Consider the following 26,758-nt stretch of genomic DNA (forward strand, 5'->3'; position numbering starts at 1 on the left):
AAATAGTTTAATTAATATGCATAACCTTACCTGATCTCTTCGTTTTCTTGTTCGGTCAACCAACTTCTCTTTCTGTCTTCAATATTGGCTATTTGTATGAACTGAATGTGATTGCGGCAGTTGAAGCCGAACCGCTTCTGAATTAATTAACGTGGCTCCATATCGCGTACTGCAGTTTTATTTTCTCCAACGTTCCCCCTTATTTATTTTTTTTTTGTATTTTACTATACTAACCCTTGTAGATATTTTCATCTGAGTTAATTATTGTTTCACCATGGGTAATATGGGGACTTCCAAAATTTGGTGAAGCCTTTGACACCAAAAGAGGGTCTGGCTTTATAGTAGTAGAGATTACCAGCTGAGGGCTCGCATGTGTTCAACTTTTGGATAAGGTATTCAGAAACCAATAAAAGATGAAAGAAAAGAAAATGTTTAGAACTAGAGATTGATAGAAAGATATACGCTTCAATTTTTGGTAGTGGAATGTAGAAAAGAAGCTATATAAAGAAAACTAAAGTAGGGAGATTGGTGAATGCCATAAAGACTCATTGGAAAACATAATGAAAGTTGGTTGACAAATAAATCTAGTCGTGTGTTTGGTTGTGTCCATCAAGGTTACAAGGACAAAGTATGGTGACTACAATCTTAACTGTGGTGGGAAAACTGACCTAGCGCTCTACTAGGGTTTTGGGAGGGCTTCTATTCACTTCCCTACATCTGCCATCTTCGATGGTTGTATTCCGATTTGCTTGTCTAATCGGCTTTTGTTCCTACTTTCTCATCGTGCGTGGTGTGGTTCATCAGAGCATGTTTGGCCGGGTCGATTCATGGGCGGTTTCGATCCATGGCTTCCGAGAGCGGATCATTGGATCTAGATTGGTTTAGGCCGGACTGGATTCTCACTGCGATGGCGCCGCCTTGGCTGGGTGTGGCTTTTTCTTCCGACGTCGTTTGGCCGGACGATGACTGCGTGGCTATCAAATCTGGTCTTACTGTGAAAGGTATCGGAGCGTCTGTTGGGGGTGGTGGAGACTTAAAGTTCTTGAGTTCTGCAGTCCTCTGTTCTCTGCCGGCGGCGATGAAGTCTGGGTGAGTGGAAGAGTGTGTTGACCAAAGGTCGATCCCGTGTGACTCGAGTTTGGTGCTGGCCTGGGTGTGCTTCGATCCTGGTGATGGTGCAATCTCTTCGGCGGCGGCTTGTTTGGTTGTGATGGAAATCTTGGGGTGCCCTTAACAATTCTGACTCAGTGGGACTGGCACTGGTTGGAGGGCTTGATACGTGTCTGGATATGCGTGGGCAGGGTCCTAAGTTTTTTTAGGGCCTAGTCTGTCTTTGGAATGGGGGTTGAGGGTGATTATTCACTTTCTACTCCCTCTATGAATAGGGTCTCTATGGCCCATAGTATTGTTTAATTTCTATTTGGGTCGCAAGAACCAGTACCTTAGTTGAATCATTTTATGTCTGCTTCGAGGTTTCTTGATTTTTGTTAAAATAATGGTGCATGGACTTCCTAAAAGGTGGGTGTACTAGGGACTTTTTGAGATTTTATTCTTCTAGAATAGGGTTTTCATGAGATTCTAAGGAACGATTCTTTCTGTCGATCCCATAGGGGTGTTTCGTTTTTGTACTACTTGCTGAACTTAATGAAAGGGCTGACCTATTTCGATTAAAAAAAAAAAAAGTATGGTGACTACATATTTACTCAAGTTATGTGGGGGCTTCACAACTAAAACTAATTGATAATTGATGAAGTTGACCAAAATCTCTATAAACTCATAGCTAGACAATGTTATATCTTTCAAATATCGGAGTTTTTCTTGTTCTCACATTCTCAACACTCTTCCGCACGTGTTATAATTTATATTAGGTGACCGTGAGCATGTTTGGCAATCGCTCAAACAATACACGTGGATAACTTGCTCTGGTACTATGATAAAGTAATTTAGATTTCAAAGTCAAAATCAATTGAGGATAAATGAAGTTGATCCAAATCTTTATTTACCTATAAACAAAGTTATATATATATATATATATATATATATATATATATATATATATATATATGATTTTTCTCAGGTGCGGACGTCCGTACCGAAATTTCGGTACGGATTTCCTGTTTTCGACCACTTTCCGGCCACATTTTTACATCTTAACCGTTCAGTTTTTAGGTCCTAATGTATAGATCACCTCTGCAAATTTTCAGCCAATTTGGTGATCGTTAAGGCATCCAAAACTGCAATTTACACGAACGGACCGAACCTGTCGAACCGGAACCGTTCGTATTTATAATGGTAAATTGCAGGTTTGGATGCCTTAACGATCACCAAATTGGGTGAAATTTTTCAGAGGTGGTCTATACATTAGGACCTAAAACTGAACGGTTAAGATGTGAAAATGTGATCGGAAAGTGAGGGAAAACGGGAAATCCGTACCGTCCGCACGGTACAGACGTCCGCACCGTAGCCGGACTGTATATATATAAAATAAATTGAATCTAATTTGAAAAGTATTCAAGATTAATGGCACTTGAGATCGACTTGGACTTTTCTAAATAAAACAAAGTAAATTTCCAGGTAGTTTCTTAAAACAATGAAAGAATCTTTCACTCCCTCCAACTTCAAAATCACAGCAAAGAAATAATGCTCCAACCAGAAAAGGAGAGGTGATCGTCTGTCTCCATGCATGTTGGAAAATCTTTTACATATCATGCGTGCAATACTGTAGTCTACATGCATTATTCCAGAACAGTACGACGTACTCTAAAGATCGAGGATAATAATTCGTATTTCATCATCCAAGTCTTATTAATTGTTACCGATTAAGGGGACTGCCGGACTGGTTGAACCATGGTTACAGCTGCCATGCCGTCGCAAGATAGTTTCTGCGACTGGTTGATTTTTGCACACCACGGCGCTCTTTCGCCGTCGGAAAATGATAATGTCATGCTATGCTTAGCTAGCTAAGAAAATTGTTTCATGCGCAGTGGCCAAAGTCTAAGACACAGACTATACTGTTGCTCGATCTTACGCTTAATTAACAGCTAGTACTTGTTTTATCGTGGCCTTGATTTATATATTCAAACTGAAGAATGATATCATCCTTCTGAGTTTGTTAATGCTTATTGATTGCAGAAGGCATGCCAATAGAAAAGAAAAGCAGGAAGTAACAATAATGGATGGAAGTACGTAGATCTTGATGTAAGAATTATTTTGTAGACTCATCAATATTTATACAAAGTAATTGCGATAACAAGTTGATAACTTAAATGAGAAAAGAAAGGACATCAAATTGAATCATCGATCATGATCAACTCATAACAAGGATGATCGATTAATTGTACAATGATCACACGAGAATAAGAACTGAACATAATAACAAGTTAATAACTTAAATGAGAAAGAAAGGACATCAATTAATCGAATCATCGATCATGATCAACTCATAACAAGGATGATCGATTAATTGTACAATGATTACACGATCGAGAATAAGAACTGAACATTATAATATGATAATAGAAGCACAAACTATTATTTTCAACATAATGAACGGACGTACGCCGTTCATTCGGTTGGGGTTCATGAGCAACCTAACATGGCTAACATGGCTAACAAGCAGTGCTGCAGCCCGCAGCACAAGATACACTTGATAGCGCGACAGCAGCAGCCTGCTTTTTTGTCTTCCTTTTTCTCCGGGTCAACGGTTTTGCCTGCAGACCCCTGAGAAATATCATCTGTAGCATAACCGGCACTTAGAGGTGGTACCATGATGGAGCCGCATAACGATCCCGTCCCGGGGCACTAGCAGTACCGGAATTGGGAGGAGCAGGATATGGTACTGCAACTGCATGCATATATATCATGTATATATTAACATTCAAGCAGCTTATATAACAACATGGTTATACTCTTTTTTTAATACGATTGAGCATGCTTTTTATCATAGTATGATTGAATTGAAAGAAGATAATGAATAATAATTCAGAGAAGAAAAAAGAGAAAAATTATTCAATTAATTATATCAAACTTATGTTAGATTTTCATGAATCATGAGTCGGGACTAATATATGTAAGATCAAATATGGACATAACACATATCATCATAAAGTAATTGATGATTAGCTTAATATCAATCCTAGTCTAACATGGATACAAACAGTAAATCAATACTAGTGACTTAATGAAGTAGTGTATCAATTCATTAAGGATAGTAATCCATTGCTTAGTCTACAAGAAAGGCTACAAGTTGTGATACATTAGGAATCTAATAGTGAAACCTAAACCGACAAGGAATGCTTTAATGGGAAGCTTCTTGAGGTTTAAGTCTCATATATATACAGATGAATTGGTCCCTGATTACTACCACGACTATTGCATAAGTTCTGTCCATTGAGAAGCAAGTTGGTAAGTAACAGAAGACCATATTCAGTGATCGTGTTTAGCAGCTGCATAAGATGGAATCCATGACAGTAATTGCAGAAGGTAAGCCTTGATCCTTTTATGATTGTTGTGCATATGTTGTGAGCATGTAACTATGGTTTCACAATTGGTATCAGAGCATAGGCTCACAAATATGAAAAATCGTTTTAGGGTTTTGCAAAACGAACATAAAATTTTTAAGGGTTTTTTGCTTTACGGGTCAAGTAACTGATCAGGTTACTGACCGAGTCACTGGTCATGTAACTGATCAGGTACCTGACCAAGTAAGTAACTGACCAGGTAACTGACCAAGTAACTGGTCAGGTACCTGATCAAGGTAAGTTACTTAAGTCGACTGCTGCATCTGGTTAATTATAAAATTCACGCTTCCGCTATGATTTTTTAGCAGCAAATTGGGGAAAAAGCAAAAACAGGTTTTTCTGTGAAAATTGTTTCCAATTCATAGCATGATAATTAAGTTTTGATTGTGCTCAAGAACCCTAGAAGCATTCCCGGCGTGCGTTAGGCTAGAGTAGATGGTGACCGGATGAAATTTACAATTTCTTGATTGTTCTGTGGTTTCTTGGAATCGAAACAATTTAGATTGTGCTTGAATATGCATGATGAATTGATTGCCTATATGGTATTGTATCTGTGATTGTGTAAAATTGTATGAAGAACAAAAATCTCCCAGATTTTGTTTACACGTTGTTAAAGTTAACAGATACAAGAGCTTAATTTTCTTACAAGGATGAATCTGGATAGAATGTAAAGTAAAAGAGCTCATATGTTTTGTGTTTTCTGTTGGCATAAGTGATTATGATGCACAAAGCATCCTTCATTGATGTTGGCAGAAAACATTGATCAGGTACGTGTAACTGGTCAAGTAACTGACCAAGTAACTGACCAAGTAACTGTACCTGATCGAGTAACAAAACTGAAATTGTGTTTTGTGTTTTAAAACTATGCTTCAGTTTTATCTTCCAAAGAAGTGGTTAAGTATGGTTTTAGAATACAAAACAGCAATATGCATGCTTGATGAAAATAAATACGGATACTTAGAAATTTTTCTTCTGTCTAAAGATGTGGATAAATTTCTTTGGATAACTTGTTTTCATTGAACATGGCATATTGATAAAGAACTCCAGGATATTAAGTTTCTGCTCAAAAGTGATGCTTAATATTGTTTTTGTTATGGACTGACATGAATGCAAGTATGGTTGTTTAGGTTTTCTGTATGTTCTTGTTTTGGTTACTTAAAGCTAAATAAAACACAGAAAACTTAAACATATTTTCTTTACAAACTGAGAACTCACTCGAATTTTTGTTTTGCTCCTTAGGTAACTCTTACATGAACTTGAACAGTGTCTTGATGTTAACTGGAACCAACTATAGAGCTTGGCTAGACTCTGTGGAAAATTATATGGGAATGCATGAGAACATAGACTACTGCTTTACTGAGAATAAGCCTGAAGAGTTAAATGAAAAGAGCACCAAGAAAGATACTGACCTTTACAAGAAGTGGCATAGATCCAATAGAATGGCTAAGAACCTCATTAGAACATCTATGTCTAAGACTGTCAGGGGAAGTATAGAAGAGCCTGAGCTAGCATCAGATTTTCTGGAACTCATAGGTACTAAGTTTAAAGAAAGTGAAAAAGCAGAAGCAGCTAGGCTGACTAAGGAGTTTCATGATTTGAAATACATGGGTTCAGGGGGAGTTAGAGAGCATGTTATGAAGATGATCAATATAAATGGCAGACTCAGAGAGCTCTTGATGGGGGTTAGGGATGAGCAGGTAGTGCATTATGCACTACATTCCTTGCCTAACAGTTTTAGTCATCTTAGGACCAGTTACAACTCTCAAAAGGGAAATTGGACTCTAGATGAACTTATATCCATCTGTGTGGATGAGGAATCTAGGATCAAGGAAGAAAAGGAACCTGCTACGACCATTAACCTTATTGAGAAGCCTAAAAGGAAAAAGCCCCAGAATAAGCTCAAGCCTATCAAAGCCATAACTAAGAGTTCAACAGCTGCAGTGGCCAAGGAAAACAGGCCATTCAGGTTCAAGTGCTACTTTTGCAAAAGAGTAGGACACATGAAAAAGGACTGCACTGGCTATAAAAATTGGTTAGCCAAAAAGGGTAAGATTTTTTCTAATACAGTTTTTTCCTTAGAAATTAATCTTATAAATGTTGAACCACAGTCTTGGTGGATAGATTCAGGCTCACCTATTCATATTACTAATTCTTTGCAGGGATTCATAAGGAGGAGAATCCCAAAAAGTGATGAAGTGAACCTGTGTGTAGGCAACGGCATGAGAGTGGCAGTCAAGGCTATTGGAACCTTAAAGCTCGATTTAGGATTAGGAAAATTATTAGTTCTGGACAATGTTTTTTATGTACCTTCCATGAGAAGGAATTTGGTTTCAGTTTCTCTTTTAGTAAAATCTGGTTGTAGACTTGTTATGGATAGTAATGGAATTCTTATTTCTAAAAATTCTGTTCAAATTGGTTCTGGTGTTATTATGAATGATTATTTACAGTTAAATTGTTCAATGGCTCAACAAGAAATTTTACTTGTTGAAAATAACACCAACAGTACTAGCACTTTAACAGGTGTTAAAAGAACCAAACTAAATGAAAAGTCTGCATTTTTATGGCATAGAAGACTCGGCCATGTTTCAAAAGAGAGACTGAAAATTTTGGTGAAAAACAACATCCTAAATGAACTTGATTTTTCTGATCTAACAGATTGTGTTGAATGCTTTAAGGGAAAAATAACTAATACTAGAAAGAAGACTGCATATAGGAGCCAAAATTTATTAGAACTCATACACACTGATATATGTGGACCATTTAGGCATCAAACTATCTGTGGGAATGTGTATTTTACCACATTCATTGATGATTTTTCTAGATACAGTTATGTTTATCTACTTTCAGAAAAGGCACAAGCATTGAAAGCTTTTCAAATCTTTAAGTCTGAGGTAGAAAATCAACTAGAAAAGAAAATCAAAACAGTAAGATCAGATAGAGGGGGTGAGTTCTATGGCAAGTACACTGAATCCGGCCAACAAAAGGGTCCATTTGCCTTGTTTTTACAAGACAATGGAATTAAAGCTCAATATACAACACCCTATAACCCACAACAGAATGGTGTAGCAGAGAGAAAGAATAGGACTCTTTTGAACATGGTTAGATGTATGATGTGTACAACAGGTTTGCCTAAATTTCTGTGGGGTGAGGCTTTAAAAACTGCAAATTATATTTGCAACAGAACACCTAGCAAAGCCATAGAAAATACTGCTTTTGAGCTTTGGTGTGGCAGAAAACCTAGTCTTCATCACTGCCATGTTTGGGGATGTCATGCAGAAGCTAGGATTTATAATCCAAGCTTGAATAAACTTGATCCTAAGACAGTTAGTTGCTATTTTATAGGTTATCCAGATAAATCTAAAGGCTATAAATTATATTCTGCTCATCATTCACCTAGAATTTTTGAAACACATCAAGTAAAGTTTCTAAGTGAAAAAGTTCACAATACAAACCTTGAGGATTTAACCTCAGATTTTGAGGAAATTGTGTCGGATGAGAATATAAGTGTTGTATTGCCTTTAGAACAAGATGTAACTGATCGAGTCACTGGTCGAGTAACTGACCACGTAACTGTCCCTGATCAAGTAACCGGTCATGTAACTGGTCATGTCACTGACCATGTAACTGACCATGTAACTAGTCAAGTACCTGTCACTGGTCAAGTCACTGACCAAGTAACTGTCACTGGTCAAGTAACTGACCCTGTAACTGATCAAGTCCCTGTCAACCCTCAGCCTAGAAGATCACAGAGAGCAAGAAAACCAACTTATGGGGGGGGGGGGGGGGGGGGAAGATAGTGACTACATTGTTTATCTGCAAGAAGCAGAAATTGAAATGGACTGTGCAGAGGACAATGATCCAACTACATTTAACCAGGCTATTGAAAGTAATGAATCTCACCAATGGCAGCTAGCAATGGAAGCAGAATTTGATTCCATGAGCCAAAATGCAGTTTGGGAATTAGTTGAACCTGACCCTAATCAGAAACCTATAGGTTGTAAATGGGTTTTCAAAACCAAAAGAGATGCAAATGGCAATGTAGAGAGACATAAAGCAAGATTAGTTGCCAAGGGTTTTACACAGAAGGAGGGCATTGATTTTACTGAGACTTTTTCTCCAGTTTCTACAAAAGACTCGTTTAGGATAATCATGGCTTTAGTAGCTCATTTTGATATGGAGCTGCACCAAATGGATGTTAAAACAGCCTTCTTGAATGGTGAACTAGATGAAGTGATTTATATGAGGCAGCCAGAAGGTTTTGTGCAAGCTGGAAGTGAAAACTTAGTATGCAGGTTAAGAAAATCAATTTATGGCCTAAAACAAGCTTCTAGACAGTGGTACAAGAAATTTGATTCTGTGATTTCTACTTTTGGATTTACAGAGAATCTTGTTGATGAGTGTGTTTACTTGAAGACAATTGGGAACAATTTTATTTTCCTAGTACTCTATGTCGATGATATACTTTTGGCTAGCAGTAATTTTAAACTGCTTAAAGACACCAAGAGCTTTCTGTCAAAGAATTTTGACATGAAAGACTTAGGAGAAGCATCCTATGTACTAGGCATTGAGATTAAAAGAGATAGAGCACAGAGACTACTTGGTTTGTCTCAACAGAATTATATCACCAAAGTTTTGAAGAGATTTGGTATGGAGAAGTGTGCAACATGAGAAGTCCCCATGTCCAAGGGTGATAAACTAACCAAGAAGCAAAGTTCCAAAAGTGATGTTGAGAAAGAAAATATGGAGTCAAAGCCTTATGCTAGACTTGTAGGAAGTCTCATGTATGCACAAGTCTGCACTAGGCCAGACTTGTCTTTTGCAGTAGGGATTTTATCGAGATTCCAGTCTAATCCAGGCCATGAACATTGGGTAGCTGGGAAGAAAGTGTTGAGGTACCTGCAGAAAACAAAGAATCACATGCTAGTTTATAGGCAAGTGGAGGATCTGAAACTCGTTGGATTTTCAGATTCTGATTTCGCAGGGAACTATCCAGACTCCAAGAAGTCAACTTGTGGATATGTGTACATGCTAGCAGGAGGTGCAGTTGCTTGGAAAACCATGAAGCAAACACTAGTTTCAACCTCCACCATGCAAGCTGAATTTATTGCAGTATATGAAACTGTGTGTGAAGGACTTTGGATCAGGAATTTCTTGATGCAGACCAAAGTGTTAAGTCACATTGTGGCAGGCACACTTGTGATTTATTGTGATAATGAAGCAGCTGTTTTCTTCAGTAAGAACAGTAAAAGGTCAAATAATTCTAAACACATTGATTTAAAGTATTACAGTGTTAGAGAAAGGGTTAAGCATGGTGAGATAGCTGTTTTGAGCATTGACACGAATTCGCAGCTAGCAGACCCCTTCACCAAGGCCTTGTCAGTAGCAGCATTCCAGAAACATACAGCCAGCATTGGAGTTTTAGCTAATCTAGATGCTTAGGTTCAGTATAGAGTTAATCCAGTTGGAGCAATTTAAATTTCTAAGGTTTTTGAGTTCTTGTATTTTTAGTTGTGATCTTTTGACTTTATTTATCACAACTTATTTGTAATGACAGATTTTATTATTATCAATAAACTTTTGAGGTATTTCCAGTTATGATTTTGCTGCAGCTTTATTGTTTTATTTTGGAAATTATCATCTTGTTTTGAATATCATACTTGCTATCAGATGGCTTAAATCATGTGAAGCATGATGTTAAGGTTCAAGCAATATTTTTTAAGCCATCAGTGTTCAGTAAATTTGCTTGAGTTTCTGGTTTTAGAAACATAAAGTAGGACCTAATATATGTTTACTTGTTGATACACATTAACATATATTGTATCACTTCTGGTTGAACATATGTGGATTGCAGAAGCTTATGTTAGTGGTTTTGAAACTCTGCATTTTTGTTAAAATGTATACTGTTTCTTGCTCTGCATAAGTAACTGTGATCTGACCATGTTGGAATGGATTTTCGATTTGAGTTTGTTATCTGGCGCGCACTTCAGTAAGTTAAGTAGGTTTTGATGTTCTCTGGTGCAAATCATCGAGCATGATATGTGTGAGTCCAAGGGGGAGATTGTAAGATCAAATATGGACATAACACATATCATCATAAAGTAATTGATGATTAGCTTAATATCAATCCTAGTCTAACATGGATACAAACAGTAAATCAATACTAGTGACTTAATGAAGTAGTGTATCAATTCATTAAGGATAGTAATCCATTGCTTAGTCTACAAGAAAGGCTACAAGTTGTGATACATTAGGAATCTAATAGTGAAACCTAAACCGACAAGGAATGCTTTAATGGGAAGCTTCTTGAGGTTTAAGTCTCATATATATACAGATGAATTGGTCTCTGATTACTACCACGACTATTGCATAAGTTCTGTCCATTGAGAAGCAAGTTGGTAAGTAACAGAAGACCATATTCAGTGATCGTGTTTAGCAGCTGCATAAGATGGAATCCATGACAGTAATTGCAGAAGGTAAGCCTTGATCCTTTTATGATTGTTGTGCATATGTTGTGAGCATGTAACTATGGTTTCACAATATATACTTTGTATTGGAATGTTGACATGAAAACGAAAAGAATAAATGAGTAAATAGATCCATTCTGCAGATACTTTCTACCAACATCACTGAAAATATTGTTAAGATCCTTTAACGAGAAGGTTTTCCTAGAAGAAAAACTACTACACTGAAACTCTAAATAAACTATTATATAAACACTTGAGAAAAAAGTACGCCTCTTAAGTAAAACTCCTAGTACGCATCAATTCTTACCGGTCGAGAGCTCACTTGTGTTCATTTTTTGGATAAGGTATTCAGAAACCAGTAAAAGATGTAAGTTTACTTTTGAAAATAAAATGTTTAGAAAGAGAGATCGAGAGGTGTATATATATACACTTATTTTTGGTAGTAGAATGTAAAAAAGAAGAAGCTATATATATATATATATATATATATATATATATAGGGGTAGATTGGTCAACGCAAGAACTCTGATGCAAATGGGTGGTGGGAGTTCTATGCACATGAAACACATGCACATGGGACAAGTCTGAAGTCTGAACGCAGAAGAGGACAGGTACTGCTCGTCTGTACCAGTACATAATCTGCGCTGGCCGGGAAGCACCACCTTTAATTGTGCTGTGTGAAAGTGAACTTTGATGGGGCTTCGGATAGTAGAAGAGGAGGTTTTGGGACCCGTGTGCAGGGATGCTGAGGGAAGCTGTTTAGGCAGTTAGGCGTGCTTTGTGTGCCAGTAACTGGGCTTCTACCGCCACTGGCCTGTGACATTAGCTCTGGTGAACAGTTTGCACTTAAGGGGATGCAAAAATTGTTATATTGCATTGGAAGCAGGTAAAGAGGAGTTGATAAAAATAATAATAAAATAAATTAAATTTCCAGGTTATTTCTTAAAACAATGAAAGAATCTTTCACTCCCTCCAACTTGAAAATCACAGCAAATAAATAATGACTACAACCAGCAAAGGAGAGGTGAGGGGCTAAAGAGACCCCACGTCCTCGTCTGTCTCCAAAAATGTCTTGACATATCATCCATGCAATAATGGAATTTTCTTAAGTACCTTAATGTTTGTCATACACCCATTTTTTGTTAAATATTTTGGACCATTAGATTAGTAATATATCCAATCCAATGGTCCAAAATATTTAAAATTTGATAACTTATTTAGCCATTAGCCAATTAATGTTTGATTATCAATTTTTTTTTTTTTTGAATCAAGCCCACGGGGCGAATTAGTATATTCATCACAAGCCAGAATAGACTGTTACATACCCTTCCGTTGTCATTTAAGGACATAGACAGACAAAAAGGTAGTGGTACACAGTGGTACGTAGAAATAGACTCACTCATTGTACATTTCAGATCGTAGAGATAGCGGAGATCCTCATTTGGTACTACGCCGGAGGCGCTAGAGATCTAGGTTCCTAATACAAGGAAATTATTATGGAATTTAGACAAAACTAAAAACATAGAGTTGGGCCAAGGGCCTAAACCCTAGCCCAATTGAGAAGCTACTGGACCAGGGTCAAACCCCAGCCCGTAAACTCAAAGCCCAAATAGGATATCCATCAGCAAAGGTCCACCCAAGGCCCAAGCCTGGTCCGGTCCAGTCCACCTGCTAGTCAAACTCCATCCCCGTCGCACATACCAGCCAGCCAAGCTTTGTCCGCCGTACTCTGCCACGACCAGCACCGTTCCAATCCGCGCCCCACAATCCACCTCCGGCGACCCAAAACCGCACGGGACACGCCACCACGACCTGCACCGCTCGATCCGCGCCTCCACAAGCATACCGTCGACAACCCAAAACCGCACGAGCCATGTCGCCTCAGAGAAAAAAACCACCCCGAGCCACTGCCAAACAGCCAGATCAGTGACGCCGACATCAGGGTTCGATCGCCGGATCTGCAAGCACGACCACCACCTCTGACTCCATCCCAGCAGGACCATCCACAAGCCCCGAGCAAACCCCCCATCAGATGCCATCCTATGAGCAATAGCCCATCCAATACCCGTCCGGCAGCCAACCTCGTGACGACGGAAAGGCCAAAGGCCAGCCAGTGCACCCAGGCGCCGCCGGACGAGGATGATTTCCAGTACAAAACCGGCCTTTAGGGTTTCCGAGAGAGAGAAAATGTTTGATTATCAATTGACAATTGACAATTACGTTTTTTTCCTTTAAAAAAAAAATTAAAAAAACTTTCTAAACTAGGCTCACCGAATTATTATTAGTTAAATAGTCTTTATTACTAATTAATTTTATCATTGGCCAATTAATGTTTCATTAATGCTTGATTATCAATTGAAAATTACACAATTGACAATTACATTTTTTCCTTATTAAAAACAAAAACCTTCTAACCTAGGCTCACGGAATTAGTATTAGTTAAATAGTCTTTATTACTAATTAATTATATCACTGGTAGTTTTCTTAACCAAATATAATTATTTTTACATGCATTTTATGACAACCACAACAGTTAATGTAAAAATAGATAATCTTTGTTTTAGATGTAGTAACTACTTCACGTACAACTTGTTATTACTGCTTTTTGAACTAATTTACAAATGTTACCACAATGTGTTATCATATAGATAAACCATTATATTTTGAATAAAACCACGCATGTTCTCATTAGTGTACAGAAGTTCTCTCTTGCGTAATTAAAGTAATATATTGTAATATCCATCATCAAGTTGTAATTAATTTCAGTCGATGTAATTTACCATAAACTACAATAATTGATATAAAAACGACAGTTTTTGTTTAAATTGTAGTAATTACTCCACCTACAACCTATGTACTAGTTTATGGACAATTTAACAAGTGTGACAACAAATTTGTTGTCAGAGTGGTAAATCTTTATGTTTTTATCTTTAATGAAATGATTACTACAATGACCATATATTTTACCACAACCCCCAACAATTGATGTAAAAGTGGTAATTTTTGTTCTATTTGTAATAATTACTTCAAAAAATACATTATTTACAAGATTATCAACCATTTTACAATTCCGACAACATTTGTGTTGTGAACATGGTAAAATTAATATTAGACCAAAAGATATGTAAGTACTCAGTATTGTAAGGAGGTTCTCAATTTGATAATCAATGTTCTCCATTTGATAAAAGTTGTCAAATTATGATATTTACATCTTTGACCACTTAATTACAATAACCACAATAGGTGTGGTCATAAGTCGTAATTTTAGTTCTACTAGATGTATTTATTATTTTGACAATATTTGTTACATGTTTCTGAACAATATTACATATCAAGATAGAATGTGTTGTTAATATGGTTAATTTTATTTTTTAAAATGACACGTGTCAATATTTAAGTGGATAACCTGTTAACCAGTTCAATAGGTTTTCACTACATTAATTTATTAAAAATAGAAAAAATAAAAAAAATAAGGGTATGACATACATCAAGGTACCCTACATATAGATCGATTGCTTTCAGATGCAGCATTTCCAATTATTAAAGGAAAGGGGCCAACTAATTTTAACAGCGAAGTTAGAAAATCAAGCAATAGATCCGATGTGGTACATGTCACCAGATAACCGAACAGTACGTATAGCAACACGTGAAATTATTGGATGGATTAATTTGGCTGGAAATGTAAAGGGAAAGCATATCATTTGGCTGGAAGTGATCGGTAAATGGTGTAGAGTAGACGACACTAGTAAAAGGCCCTGCCGAAATATCGAGCAGATTGATATTGTAGTCAAGATGGATTATATATGGACCCTGGAGGCCTGGACCTAGCTAGCTCCCTTGTTTATATCCAACCAAAATTGGAGTTTAATCTTTCTGAAGATAAAGAAGAAAAAGGAATGGCTGCAGGTGTTCGTAATCCTATCCTTTCCATAGTGAAATAGATTACGTTTGTTCCACATCGCACAAATGAAACTTTCCGATCAACCAAATAAACCTCATCCTAGCTTCTTCCCCAAATGAAATTCCTCATTCTTCCTCTCCCTCATCCCTGTTCGTCAAACGCCACCCTTCTCCGCTTCAGATTCAATTCGAAGGTCCTATCGATTGTGAGGTTGGAGAGAGGAATTGAGTAGCTAGCGAGCTAGGAGTGATCGATAGTGGCAGTGGAGCAACCAGAAGCGGTTAAGTTTTTGGCGGGCAAGGCGTATGAACCGGTTCAAATGCACATATATATTGGTGGTTTTACGTCCAAACTAAACTTGATCAATTTTATAGTTGATGAATCTGGGTCACAACTTATTAACATACTTTTGATATAGTACTTAGAAGGAGTGACAACTGATAACACAACATATCCATTCTCATATAATTAAATAATATATACATGAAGCAAACTAATCGTTCATTGATACCCAGCTAGCTAGCAAAACATTTCACAACTTTCCTTCTTAATTAATCTACCTTCTAATAAATACCATACAACACTATATATGCAGATCTTCGGAGTAATTGCGTAAGGAAACGCAACACACTTGATAACATTCAACAAACTAATTTTCTTGTTTCGTAATTCACTAATTCTCTTACCTGGCAATCTACAACTCCATCTCTCTGAATCTCTGATCCCAATTTGTATAAGAGATATTTCTACCAAGTTTGACAAGGCCAGTCCGATCGATAATTTCAGCCATTTAAATTTTTTTTTTTTTTTGAAAACTCCATTTTAAAATTTAATCCCACATAAATGTACTATATATAGGTATCTAGCCATCTAGGCATTCAGAATTAGGGCTGGATTCGGTAGTAAACCGATCCATTTTTCCCCAAACCGATGCCGAACCGACCTCCGTCGGTATCGAGATTTTCAAACCGCCACCGATCCGACATACCGACTGTCGGCAAGCCGAGATTTCGGTTGGCACGTACAGTTCGGTTTTGAGTTTGCAGCTGGAGATTCAATGGTGTTGGACTGTTGGAGATGAGGATGATCTGATGATGGAATATGTGTTGATTTGATGGGGATTGGGGAGGAAGAAAAATGAAAAAAAGATGAGACGAGAATAGATGAAGCAGAACTGCAGAAACTGCAGAAGAAGAAGAAGAAAGGTCGAAGACCAGGTGAGAGAGAGAGAGATTCTGTTTTGTGTTTAATGAGATTTCAAACTTTAATCTCACCTAAGAAGAGTATAAATATAAACTTTGAGGACATTTAGCCATGAGCAGCTCGTGCTCTAGCGGTGAGGGGTTGAGTTCTTGTGAAAGAGGTTGAGGGTTCGAATCATCTCTAATACAATTTTATATGTTTTGTATAATTGTTCGGTATCACCTAAAAAGAGTATAAATATAAAGTTTGTTGATATTATATTGAGTGCAGGTTGTGCTCCAGCGGTGGGGAAGTGAGCCGTTGTGAAAGGGGTTGAGGGTTTGAACCTCATCTCTTGCATGGTTTTGTATATTTTGTATATTTATTCGGTATGAGGTATTGTATACGGTCGGTACGGTATGCCGACGGTATGCAATATCTCATACCGTAGCCGAGCCGAAGGGAGCCATACGGTACGGCTCAGCCGAGCCGAAAGTCGGCAGGCCGAATTTTCGGCCCAAATCGGTCCGGGCCGGTTCGAAAATCGGCCCATTTTGCCAGCCCTATTCAGAATACAATCTTCTTAAAATATATATATAAATAAAAGAAATGAGATAGTACGTGGATGACTGTATCCTGTAATGTAATAGTACATACTAGAAGTGCCTCAGAGTTTTTAAAAACACTCTCTCTCTCTCTCTCTCTCTCTCGTCAGGAATAAACCAAAACCCAAAACCGAAGCGGTGGGAGAGAGACAAAACAGCAAGGTTCTAAAAAACGCTAGGCGCTAGTCGGGCGGTAGCCTGAGGCCTAGCGCCCAGGGGCCTAGGAGTTTTTTTTTTTTATACTAAATACAAATGGATTAAATTGTTCACATAACTCTTGATATTTTTCATTGGATAATGATATTCAAATACTAAAATCACTTAATAATTTGATTGAGTAATATATTCAAACACTAAAACCACTTTAAATTGTTCACGTGCTCTTATCTCAATTCACAAACCTTATCATGTTAACGTGTCCAACCCACACACACAACCAAAAACTGCTCACTTCCTTTCTCTCTCAAACCACCTGCGAACAAACTCTCTCTCCCACTTCTTCTTCCCCAAACTCTCTGTCTCTCTCTCTACACAGTACACACTACCAAAAAATGGAGAGGAATGAAACCCATCTCTTCTTTTCCATCACCTTCACTTTCCTCCTCTTCCCCCCCTCCACCCCCTCCCTCTCCCAACTCAAAAATCAGAGACAGTCACGGGCATACGGCGTCACCGGCGACTTGGAAAGAGGCTGAGAAGAGAGGACCTGTGCGGTCGTGCCGGAAAGAGGGAGAGTGAGGAGCGACGGGCCAGACGGCGATTTAGAGTGGGTTTCGTCGATTTTGGTTTTAACTTTTAAGTTTGAAAGGTTATAAACAAAACAAAAAAATGGAGGAAACGCCTAGGCCCCGACCGCCCAGCGCCCAGGCCGACTAGGCGGCCGATTTTCAGCCCGACGCCTAGCTTGACCGACTAGGCCAAAAGCAGAACGACATGGAGGCGCCTAGCGCCTTGGCGCTGCCTAGGCCGATTTTTAGAACCTTGCAAAACAGGCATGAGGGGCAGAATAGTAATAAACACAACATTAGGAGCAAAAAAGTAAATCACCTAGTGCTGATGGCAACTTCGTAATAAGTAAACAAACATGGGCAAATGAGTAAATCAATATGAACGTTATAGTAATAAACACAACGTTAGGGGCAAAATAGTAAATCACCTAGGGCTGATGGCAACTTTGTAATAAGTAAACAGACAGGGGCAAATAAGTAAATCAATATGAAAGTTACTGTTCATAGGGAGATAGGGCTTTAGTATAGATAATAATGAGCCCATATAAGTAGGGGTCATCATGGGCCGGCCCTACCCTAAATTTTAGGAGCTTAGGGTCAGACCGGGCCGGGCCTAGTCAAAGTCAACAAAATTTAGGGTCGGGGCTTAAATATGCTAACCCTTACCCGCCCAAAAGACCCGAATCTCTAGGGCCGGGTCGGGCCGGCCTTCCGAATAGGGCCAAATATGGCCGAAAATGGCCTTATTTTGTTTATAAAAAAGAAATACATTATTTTTATTTTTATTTTTTCCCTCAAAATGTGGCTAAATGGTTATATAGGTAATACAAGACTCATTGTTTTTTGTAGATCATATTTAATATGTGTGTGTGTGTGTGTGTGTGTGTGTGTGTGTGTGTGTGTGTGTGTATTGGAATTAACTTATAACATTTATAAATATTAGTTAAGGTGGTTATATTCAATTAACTATCTCCGTAAATTAATTGTTGTTTAACAAAGGAAACAAAATTAAAGAAAATAAAGCTTGGAAAATCAATTACAAAGAAAGAGATAAGTTATATGTTATAGAAAAAAGAGAAACATATTTAAAAAATAGAAGAAATAGAAAATTATTAGGGCTTAATTGAGCGAGCTTAAAGGGCCGGGCCGGGCTTGGTCCTAACGGGCTCAAACGGGCCGGGCTTCATTTGCATGGCCCATACCCTACCCTATTTGAGAAAGGGTCGGCCCGGCCCGCCCTAAAGCAAGGGCCGGGTCGGGCTTCGGCCCCACGGGCCAGGCGGGCTTGGGGAGGGCTTAGGGCCGAAGGGCCAAATGATGACCCCTACATATAAGTATGTTCTTCCAACTCCTGCCAAACATCAAAGGCTGTGAAGTTTTCGTTCTTATCAATCTGGAATTGGGACATGGTATGAAGAAGAAATACTGATATTGTTCTAGAATCTTAAATATATAGAAGTTGAAGAAATACTGATATTGTTCTAGAATCTTAGTTTGGGCTATTATAACTTATAAGACGTGCACTGGGGTTCACATCCAAAATCAATTGGCAATGGATGGAGTGACCCAAACCCTTATAAACTCATAGGCGCGCAAGATCTCATTTTTCCCATGTGGGATCTATAAATTCTCAACATGCCCCCACACGTGTGGCAAATTTTCAAGCCATATACGTGGACAACTTTGGGTGACATGAAGCTCGTGTGGCTGTGAGACATGCACACGTGGAATAACCTGACTCTAATACCATGATAAAGTAATCTGGGGTTCACATTCAAAACCAATTGGCAATGAATGGAGTGGCCCAAACCCTTATAAACCCATAGGCAAGGTCCCATTTTCCCCATGTGGGATCTATATACTCAACCACCCCATATGATCTCCACACCATGCACTCTAGCCCAAATTGATCACTATGCAAGCATATGTATACAAGGATGAAGCCTGGATTGCCAATCAAAGATATAGATGAGAGTACATACTTGAAGGTTGTGAAGCAGTAGCAAGCACAACAGTAGCATATCCCCCTATGCCGGCCAGTTATTAAATAGAATTAACAGATACCACTGTGGTTGGGAATGAAAGAAAGAAAAAGTTGCCAGTGAAACAACTAAAGGATCGGAGTAGCTATTTGAGGGATGACATGATGAATAGCCATTCATCTAAACATATATGATCGAACTTGAAGTAGTTGAATGAATAAGTTGGGTGTTGGTCCTTCATTCTTACGTAGAGCATTGCCTTGCTCTCTAAGTAATTAATCAGATAGATTGTGATAGATTGTTCTAAAAATATATTGTCAGTATTGGAATGTTTATCAAACCTTTGCTACATATACCATATGCTTGTATTGGTTGAGACCAAATTGATGCATTTGATTTGGGAGGCATCGATCAATGAACTGAATGAATCAGATTATGTATGATTCGACTTGATTTGCAAGCTAGCAACTGGTTCAATAAACATTAATTTGCTGAGTTCTTCAACTTGGATCATAGCTAAGTCATGATATTCAAACCTGTAACCATATACATGGCTAAATTCAATATTGGTATTAATTTGGGATCATAGAAACGTTTCTTTAGACGCTTGAACAAATCAGACACAGAAGATTAGGGAAGGCTCATGCATGAACCAAGAATAGGTCTCATCTTATATTTATTATTCATTTTCTCATTGACAAAAAAACAGTTGCCATTGTCATACTTTTGTGTTTAATATATTAGATGTAAGAGTAGCCAGACTAAACTTGTATATGACAGGCGGTTAACTAATAATATCATTCCAATATACATTGAAAATGGTAAGCATGCATTTGATTTTCCTTTAGAACTCAACCTTAATTAACTAGATTGCTTGTTTGATTTGAATCAAATTTGTTTTAGACTTCAGTAGTAACACCAGAGTAGGCTTCACAGGTTCCAGAGACACAACTCTCTCCTTCGGCTGCACCTTCTCCAAGAGTGCATTCACCAATCCTAGGACCCGTCTGTGGGAGGTTTGGTAGGTATTGCAGCTGTACCTACTGTTAATGCTTTTCAGGCCCTCACAAATGAGTCTGAGACTGATACCGAGGGAGAGAACACAGAGATACAATCTAGTGATGATGTGCAAAGTGGAGCAGATGTTATCATTGAAGAGGATACTATTTCCAAAACTCCTTCCCCTAAGGAGTTACCCAAAGATAAGGCTTAGTCTTCTAAAGAATCTATTGTTCATAAAGCTAAGTTCTGTTGGGGTGATTTGGAAAATGAAGAACCTCTTGGTCATCATACGTATGCTCAGGCTGAGATAAGTCTCATGTGTTCCTGGTTTGATATGAGGGTGAAGCAACTCTGGAAGATGAGAATCTTCTTAAGTCTCTCTCAAAATCTCAAAATAAAAAATTGAAATCCAAAAGAGATTCACGAGACCCTTACCCTACTCGCAATCAGACGCCTATTGTGCGTCTTGATATTTAATTCAATCGGCTCTGCTTAATCCTGCTTATGTTTTGGTTGTCTTTTCGTTTTGTTATTTCTTCTAAAGAGTCTTGACTTCGTGGTCCCCCCTAGGTACTATCTTTTTATTTAATAATTTATTTTAATTGCCAAAAAAAAAAAAAAAAACACCAGAGCAGGCATAATTTATGTCTTTCACTATGTATCTGTTCATCATATAGATCGATATATTGCTTTCAGGTGTAGTAATTTCAAGGGAAATTCGTCCAAACAGTGTCTGAACTTTTCCAGACTATTAATTTTCATACCTATACTTTGAAAAATGTCATAATGGTACCTGAAGTTTTGGCCCCGACCTAATTTCTGTACCTAGCAACAGTAAAGTCGTCAAGGGTGTTAAATTTTGAGGGGTAAATCTGGAACTTCAGGTATTCTCAAGGGAAAATCTTCTAAACAGTGTCTGAACTTTCCAGACTATTAATTTTCATACCTATACTTTGAAAAATATCAAAATGGTACCTGACGATTTAAGCCTGACCCAATATTCATACCTAGGAACAGTAAAACGGTTGACTCCGTTGAACAGTACCAGAAAAGTATGTCAATAACTACCATGCCCAATACGAGATTCAAATACCAATATCAACATGGTATACCTAGATCTAAATATTCATATACCCGTATCCAGAAGAACTCAGGAAGATACGCGTACGATGCCAGACCACCGCCAACAGCCGTGCTCAGACCCATACTTGATCGGAACCCGACCTTCATCTACATCGACGACCTGAATTCGGAATCGTCCTCCGACACCCCAGAACCTGACTTAGGGTCCCGCGTCAAGGCTTTCTAGCAGATTGCCCAAACTACGACATCCCGTTTTGACAGAGATCGGAATCGCTTCGCCATTCCATTTCCGACAGAGATCGGACCCAGACTTGACCCAAAGTGGAATTACCAAAATTTCAGATTCCTTTGTTATTAGACTCGTCGGATTCCAACCTAAAGCATTGAAATTTCCTTGTGCATCCACCCAAATAATCTCCATGATTCCAATTATCTGGTGAACTAGGCTTAAAACCGAGCAAACACTTGCAAACCAAACCATTTTTGCTGTTATAGCTACCAAAATTTCCACATGCATCTACCTAATCACGACTTTTCTTTCCTTCTTCTCTGTTGTCTTCTCCCAAACCCATCAAAAAAAGAAAAATTGAAATTGATTTCAGCTGCAAATAATTGAATTTGATTTTTTGGATTGTGGGTTTTGGGATTTTTGATTGAAATCGAAGCAGAGAAGATGCTGGAGAAGATCGCGTTGCCGGCGAAGCCATCACTGAGAGGGAATAATTGGGTGGTTGACGCCTCACATTGTGGATTCGATCTGTACTAGCGAATTCCAACATATCTTCTAGTACCAGAGCTTCTGTTAGGAGTAAAGAACCCGAGTTCAATTTTTTCTCCTGATAGAAAACTGAGGTAGGTAGCTGAGTTCTGCGGCTCTCAACTGCTTTGGAATCAACTCCCATATTCGAAGTTGCGATCGGATCATACATCTATAGATGTAAGACGAAGACCTTTGACTTCGAGGTCTGGGGGGCAATGTTTGAACCCAACGGTAGTTATTGGCATACTTTTCTGGTACTGTTCAACGGAGTCAACGGTTTTACTGTTCCTGGGTATGAATATTGGGTCGGGCTTAAATCGTCAGGTACCATTTTGATATTTTTCAAAGTATAGGTATGAAAATTAATAGTCTGGAAAAGTTCAGACACTGTTTGGAAGATTTTCTCTTGAGAATACCTGAAGTTCCAGATTTATCCCTCAAAATTTAACGCCGTTGACGACTTTACTGTTGCTAGGTACGGAAATTGGGTCGGGGCCAAAACTTCAGGTACCATTATGACATTTTTCAAAGTATAGGTATGAAAATTAATAGTCTGGAAAAGTTCAGACACTGTTTGGACGAATTTCCCTAATTTCAATTATTAAAGGAAAAGGGGCCGAGGACTAATTTTGACTGCCAAGTTAGAAAATCAAGCAATAGATCCGATGTGTACATGTCACCAGATAACCGAACAGTACGTATTGCAACACGTGAAATTATTGGATGGATTAATTTGGCTGGAAGTGTAAAGGGAAAGCATATCATTTGGCTGGAAGTGATCAGTAAATGGTGTAGACTGTAGAGTGGACAACACTAGTAAAAGGCCCTGCCGAAATATCGAGCAGATTGATATCGTAGTCAAGATGGATTTTATATGGACCCTGGAGGCCTGGACCTAGCTAGCTCCCCTGTTTAAATCCAACCAAATTTGGAGTTTAATCTTTCTGAAGATAAAAGAAGAAAAAGGAATGGCTGCAGGTGTTCGTAACCCTATCCTTTCGACAATGAAGTAGATAACCTATGTCCCACATCGCACAAATGAAATTTTCCGATCAACCAGACAAACCTCCATCCTTCTTCCCCAAATGAAACTCCTCACTCTTCCTCTCCCTCATCCCTGTTCTTCAAACCCCACCCTCCTCCGCTTCAGATTCAAACCCCAATCATCTCTACAGTACCCAAATCTCACTCCCCCTAAACCCCAATCCCAAGCAACCCCAAAACCACGTGTCGTCATCATAGGCGCCGGCCTCGCCGGCCTAGCCGCAGCCACCCACCTCAACTCCCAAAACATCCCCTTCCTCCTTCTCGAAGCTTCCGATGACGTCGGCGGTCGTGTCCGAACCGACGTCGTCGACGGCTTTCTTCTCGACCGCGGATTTCAAATCTTCATTACGGCATACCCCGAAGCTCAGAAGCTTCTCGATTACCAAGCCCTCGATCTTCAAACATTCTACTCCGGCGCTCGAATCTACTATAACGGCCAGTTTCACACCGTAGCCGATCCTCTACGCAATTTCTGGGACTCCATTAAGTCCTTAGCAAACCCAGTCGGATCAGTTTCTGATAAATTGCTTATCGGATTGACGAGACTCCGGGTCTTGACCAAATCCGATGAAGAGATATTTGCTTCCAGTGAAGTCTCCACGATGGAGTTGTTGAGGAAAACCGGGTTTTCGGATTCGATTATAGGCCGATTCTTTCAGCCGTTTTTCGGGGGAGTTTTCTTCGACAAGGAGCTCGAGACAACTTCTAGATTGTTCGATTTCATCTTCAAGTGTCTTGCTTTAGGCGACAACACTCTTCCTTCCAAAGGCATTGGCACCATTCCTAAACAATTGGCGGCAAAGTTGCCATCGGATTCGATCCTCTTCAATTCGAAGGTCCTTTCGATTGATTTCGAAGGGGAGGCGCCGATTGTGAGATTGGAGAGTGGAGAGGAATTGAGTAGTGAGCTAGGAGTGATAGTGGCAGTGGAGCAACCAGAAGCGGATAAGCTTTTGGCGGGAAAGGTGTATGAACCGGTCCAAAGGAAACCGGCTCGGAGTACTGTTTGTTTATATTTCTCAGCCGACCGGGCCAATATTCCGGTTCAAGACCCGGTTTTGTTTCTCAACGGTTCAGGTGAGGGGATTGTGAATAATATGTTCTTTGCAACAAATGTGGCTCCGTCTTATGGGCCAACTGGTAAGGCTTTGGTGTCAATATCCCTGGTCGGAGACTTTGAGAGTGTGAGTGATGAGGATTTGACGGTTCAAGTTGTTCGTGAGCTCTCGGATTGGTTTGGGGGAGCAATGGTAGGATCTTGGAAACATCTAAGAACGTACCGAATCAAATTTGCACAACCAAATCAATCTCCGCCCCTTGATTCAACTAGAGATTCTCGAGTTAAGTCGGGTGTTTACGTATGCGGTGACCATGTGACCACTGCCACATTTGATGGTGCTTTGGTTTCAGGAAGAAGAGCGGTAGAAGCTTTACTCAGAGACAATGCCTTGAATCGAGTATTTTAAGGTTTAAGATTGTAAAAAGACGAGTAAGAGTTGTATTCTATATTTTTTTGTGATATACCATTCAAATTGATACAGTAACATTTAAACCTTAATCCATATCCCAATCAATCTTCTTATTTATGTATTTATTTTTATGGGAATGAAAGGCTCATTCATTGATGTGAAATCATTACATTCAGAAAGTATATGAGCCTCCACACTTGGAGGGGTGTTGGTAAAGAAGTCTATACCAAACTGACCAGATTTGGCCTCCTGATCGAGCCAAGGTCTGCGCAACCAAATCAACCTTCCTACTGCCATAGATCACTCTAGCATCCAAGGCATCATGCAACAGAGCTCACAAGTCATCAATCAGGAACCCCAGGTCCGAATGGTCAAGGGAAGACCCAGGAATAGCATGAACCAAATCCATACATTCTGTTTCCACTATCACTGGGGTAAGATGCTGATCAATAGCCAACTGCACCCCTAGAAGCAAGGCTAACAACTCCGCATGCTGAGGGGAGTTGGTCACTGTAACTGTGTGTCGAAAGCCTCCCAAAACAGCCCCTTCATAGTCTCTAAACACACCTCCGGATCCTGCAATACCCGTAGCTAAACTAAAGGCCGCATCCACATTTAATTTAATAAAACCAATAGGAGGCTTTTGCCATTTGATCAATGTTCTTGAGCCATTAGCAGAAGGGAAAGGAGTACGAGCAGCCTTATATATAGTCCTCCCACCATCTCATCATCAACGGCACAATTTCAGTTGCCATCTTTCTCTCTCCACCCCAAATTCGTGAGTTCCTATTACGCCACGTAGCCCAAATAATCATCAACAAGTGAGAGAAAGCTGCAGGTGATAATGTATAAATGGATACCAACCAATCCACAACACAGGAAGCAGCGGTGAGAGTCGGAATATTAGCCATTTGGAGTACACTTACTGCATGGGGGCAATCTCGGAGGCAATGAATAGGGAACCCACTTCTTCATCACAAAACGGGCATTGGATATCAATAGCAATACCTCTCTCACTACGTCGGCCTTTGTCACTAAGAATCGGTTCATTAATAATAATATTGCAACCGATATTTCTATACCCATGCTGGCTCGTGGTTAATGGTTGGTGTACTGGTGGTTCTTAGCTAGTCGGATTGGTGTGCTAACGGTCTTCAACTAAATTGTGAAAAGGATTCGAGAACTACAGGTGGAGTCTGTTGTATTGTTGCCATTGTAATTGAAGTTTTGTTTAGCTTTGCGTCTTTAACACTAGTCATGCAATATATCAACCAAAAAAGCTTCGTTAGCTTACTGATGTGGTTGCTAATTTCGCTCTTTCATGATTTGAAACTGTCTACTTTGGATACTCTAATCCTCCTCTGAGCTGAGAGCGAGTCTTATTACGTATTTTAATTTAGAGAAAAATTCAGTCACCGTCCCCAAATTATGCTGCCAAAGCCAATTTGATACCCGAACTCTCAAAAGTATCAATGTGATACCCAAACACGTATTTTGACATCAACGTGATACTTCCGTCAAAAATTCCTAACGGAGCCGTCTGTTTGCTGACGTGGCAAACACGTGGATCCTATGTGATATTTTTATCAGGGGCAGAATAGTATTTCACTACTAAGTAATTAAAAAATAAAAAAATAAAAATAAAAACACAAAGCTCTCTCTCGCTCTCTCTCTCCCCCCACCCCCCCTCTGATCGGCGACTCCTAAACCCCAAAAACACCAAAGCACAGAGCTCCTCCATCTCTCTCTCTCTCTCGCTCTCCCTCCTCTAATTGGCGACTCTCGTCTGGTTTGATTGGGGAGGGTTCTAATTTGGCGATCACCGAGAGGGCGACGACTAATTTGAGGGCCTCGGTGATATTTTCTGGCGGGAGGGATTGGGAATTTGAGGAAGACTTGGAGGAGTGAAAGGAGAGGTAGGAATTGATGGAAAGTGGGTAAAAAGGTGAGAGAGAGAGAGTGAATTCGGGAGAACCGACTCCAGCCCCCCCTTCTTTCTCTTTCACTTCTCTTCA

General features: G+C 39.2%; 1 protein-coding gene and 1 long non-coding RNA gene across 2 annotated transcripts; one reads left to right on the top strand and one right to left on the bottom strand.

Annotated features, from left to right (window-relative positions):
* Window positions 1-3,289: 3,289 nt before the first annotated feature.
* LOC133728092 (uncharacterized) lies at window positions 3,290-11,439 on the bottom strand. Its single transcript, XR_009855610.1, has 2 exons — window positions 11,292-11,439; window positions 3,290-3,844 (listed from the first exon to the last, which is right to left on the bottom strand). It is a non-coding gene; the product is annotated as an uncharacterized LOC133728092 (long non-coding RNA).
* An 11,751-nt stretch (window positions 11,440-23,190) lies between these two features.
* LOC133734401 (15-cis-phytoene desaturase, chloroplastic/chromoplastic) lies at window positions 23,191-26,036 on the top strand. The gene has a single exon (XM_062162040.1). The coding sequence runs from the start codon at window positions 23,313-23,315 to the stop codon at window positions 24,738-24,740; it is 1,428 nt and encodes a 475-aa protein (XP_062018024.1). The 5' UTR covers window positions 23,191-23,312; the 3' UTR covers window positions 24,741-26,036.
* The last annotated feature ends 722 nt before the right edge of the window (window positions 26,037-26,758 follow it).

This window comes from Rosa rugosa, chromosome 2 (genome assembly GCF_958449725.1).
Source record: "Rosa rugosa chromosome 2, drRosRugo1.1, whole genome shotgun sequence".
NCBI lineage: Eukaryota > Viridiplantae > Streptophyta > Magnoliopsida > Rosales > Rosaceae > Rosa > Rosa rugosa.

What these genes read in the sequence shown, in the direction of transcription:
- LOC133734401 (XM_062162040.1), top strand. Translation starts at nt 23,313, where the DNA reads ATGAAACTCCTCACTCTTCCTCTCCCTCATCCCTGTTCTTCAAACCCC.